The following is a 700-nucleotide window of genomic DNA, read 5'->3' as shown; positions in this document are numbered from 1 at the left end:
GAGCAAAACCCGGCCTGGATCCAGAATTGGGATCAGGATCAGGATGCCTGACCCACCCCACCGTCCTGTCCCTGGCCTCCTCCCAGGAGAAGAGCGGCCGGTACCCCAGCTCCCGCTCGGCCTTGTCCGTGCGGACGCTGAACGGCGTCGACGCCACCGCCCACGTGTAGGGGTTGAGCAGCGGCGCCCAGAACACCCCGAAACGCCCCAAAACCGCCCTCAGCACCCCGTTGAGCCAGGCCAGGAAGGCCGAGAGCCTCGGGGGGACGCGGGGACCCCCCGAAATGCCGGCGGGGCCCAGCAGCAGCAGGTTGAAGTCCTCGTAGGGCGCCCAGGGCGAGGCGTCGTAGCAGAAGAAGAACTGGCCGCCCACCGAGGCCGGGCGGGCGCGGGCGGCGCGGGCGGCCAGCACGTGCATCCAGGCCACGTTTCCTGGGGGAAATTCGGGGGGTTTTGGGGAAAGTTGGGGATTTTTTGGGGATTTTTGGGGGTTTTACGGTGAAATTTGGTGAAAATTGGGTGAAATTTGGGTGAAATTTGGGGATTTTGAGGCATTTTTTTAGGGGAATTCAGGCTTTTATTATTTTTTTAGGAATTCTGGGATTGTTTTTTTGAATTTCAAGAAGTTTTGGGAAGAAATTTGGGGATTTTATGGGGGGATTTTGGGGGTTAAGGGCGGCCAGCACGTGCATCCAGGCCA

General features: G+C 59.6%; 1 protein-coding gene across 1 annotated transcript; it reads right to left on the bottom strand.

The window, feature by feature from the left end:
- Positions 1-47: 47 nt before the first annotated feature.
- LOC121364653 (3 beta-hydroxysteroid dehydrogenase type 7-like) lies at positions 48-493 on the bottom strand (the record flags this gene model as incomplete). The annotated part of the gene is made up of 1 exon (XM_041488071.1): positions 48-493. A coding segment is annotated over one exon (446 nt), but the record flags the coding sequence as incomplete, so codon positions are not given.
- Positions 494-700: the final 207 nt, after the last annotated feature.

The sequence above is a fragment of the Pyrgilauda ruficollis genome, unplaced genomic scaffold (assembly GCF_017590135.1).
Source record: "Pyrgilauda ruficollis isolate IOZ18807 unplaced genomic scaffold, ASM1759013v1 scaffold8637, whole genome shotgun sequence".
NCBI lineage: Eukaryota > Metazoa > Chordata > Aves > Passeriformes > Passeridae > Pyrgilauda > Pyrgilauda ruficollis.
The sequence above is the reverse complement of the archived record's forward strand: the minus strand, read 5'-3'. Positions and strand labels throughout refer to the sequence as shown.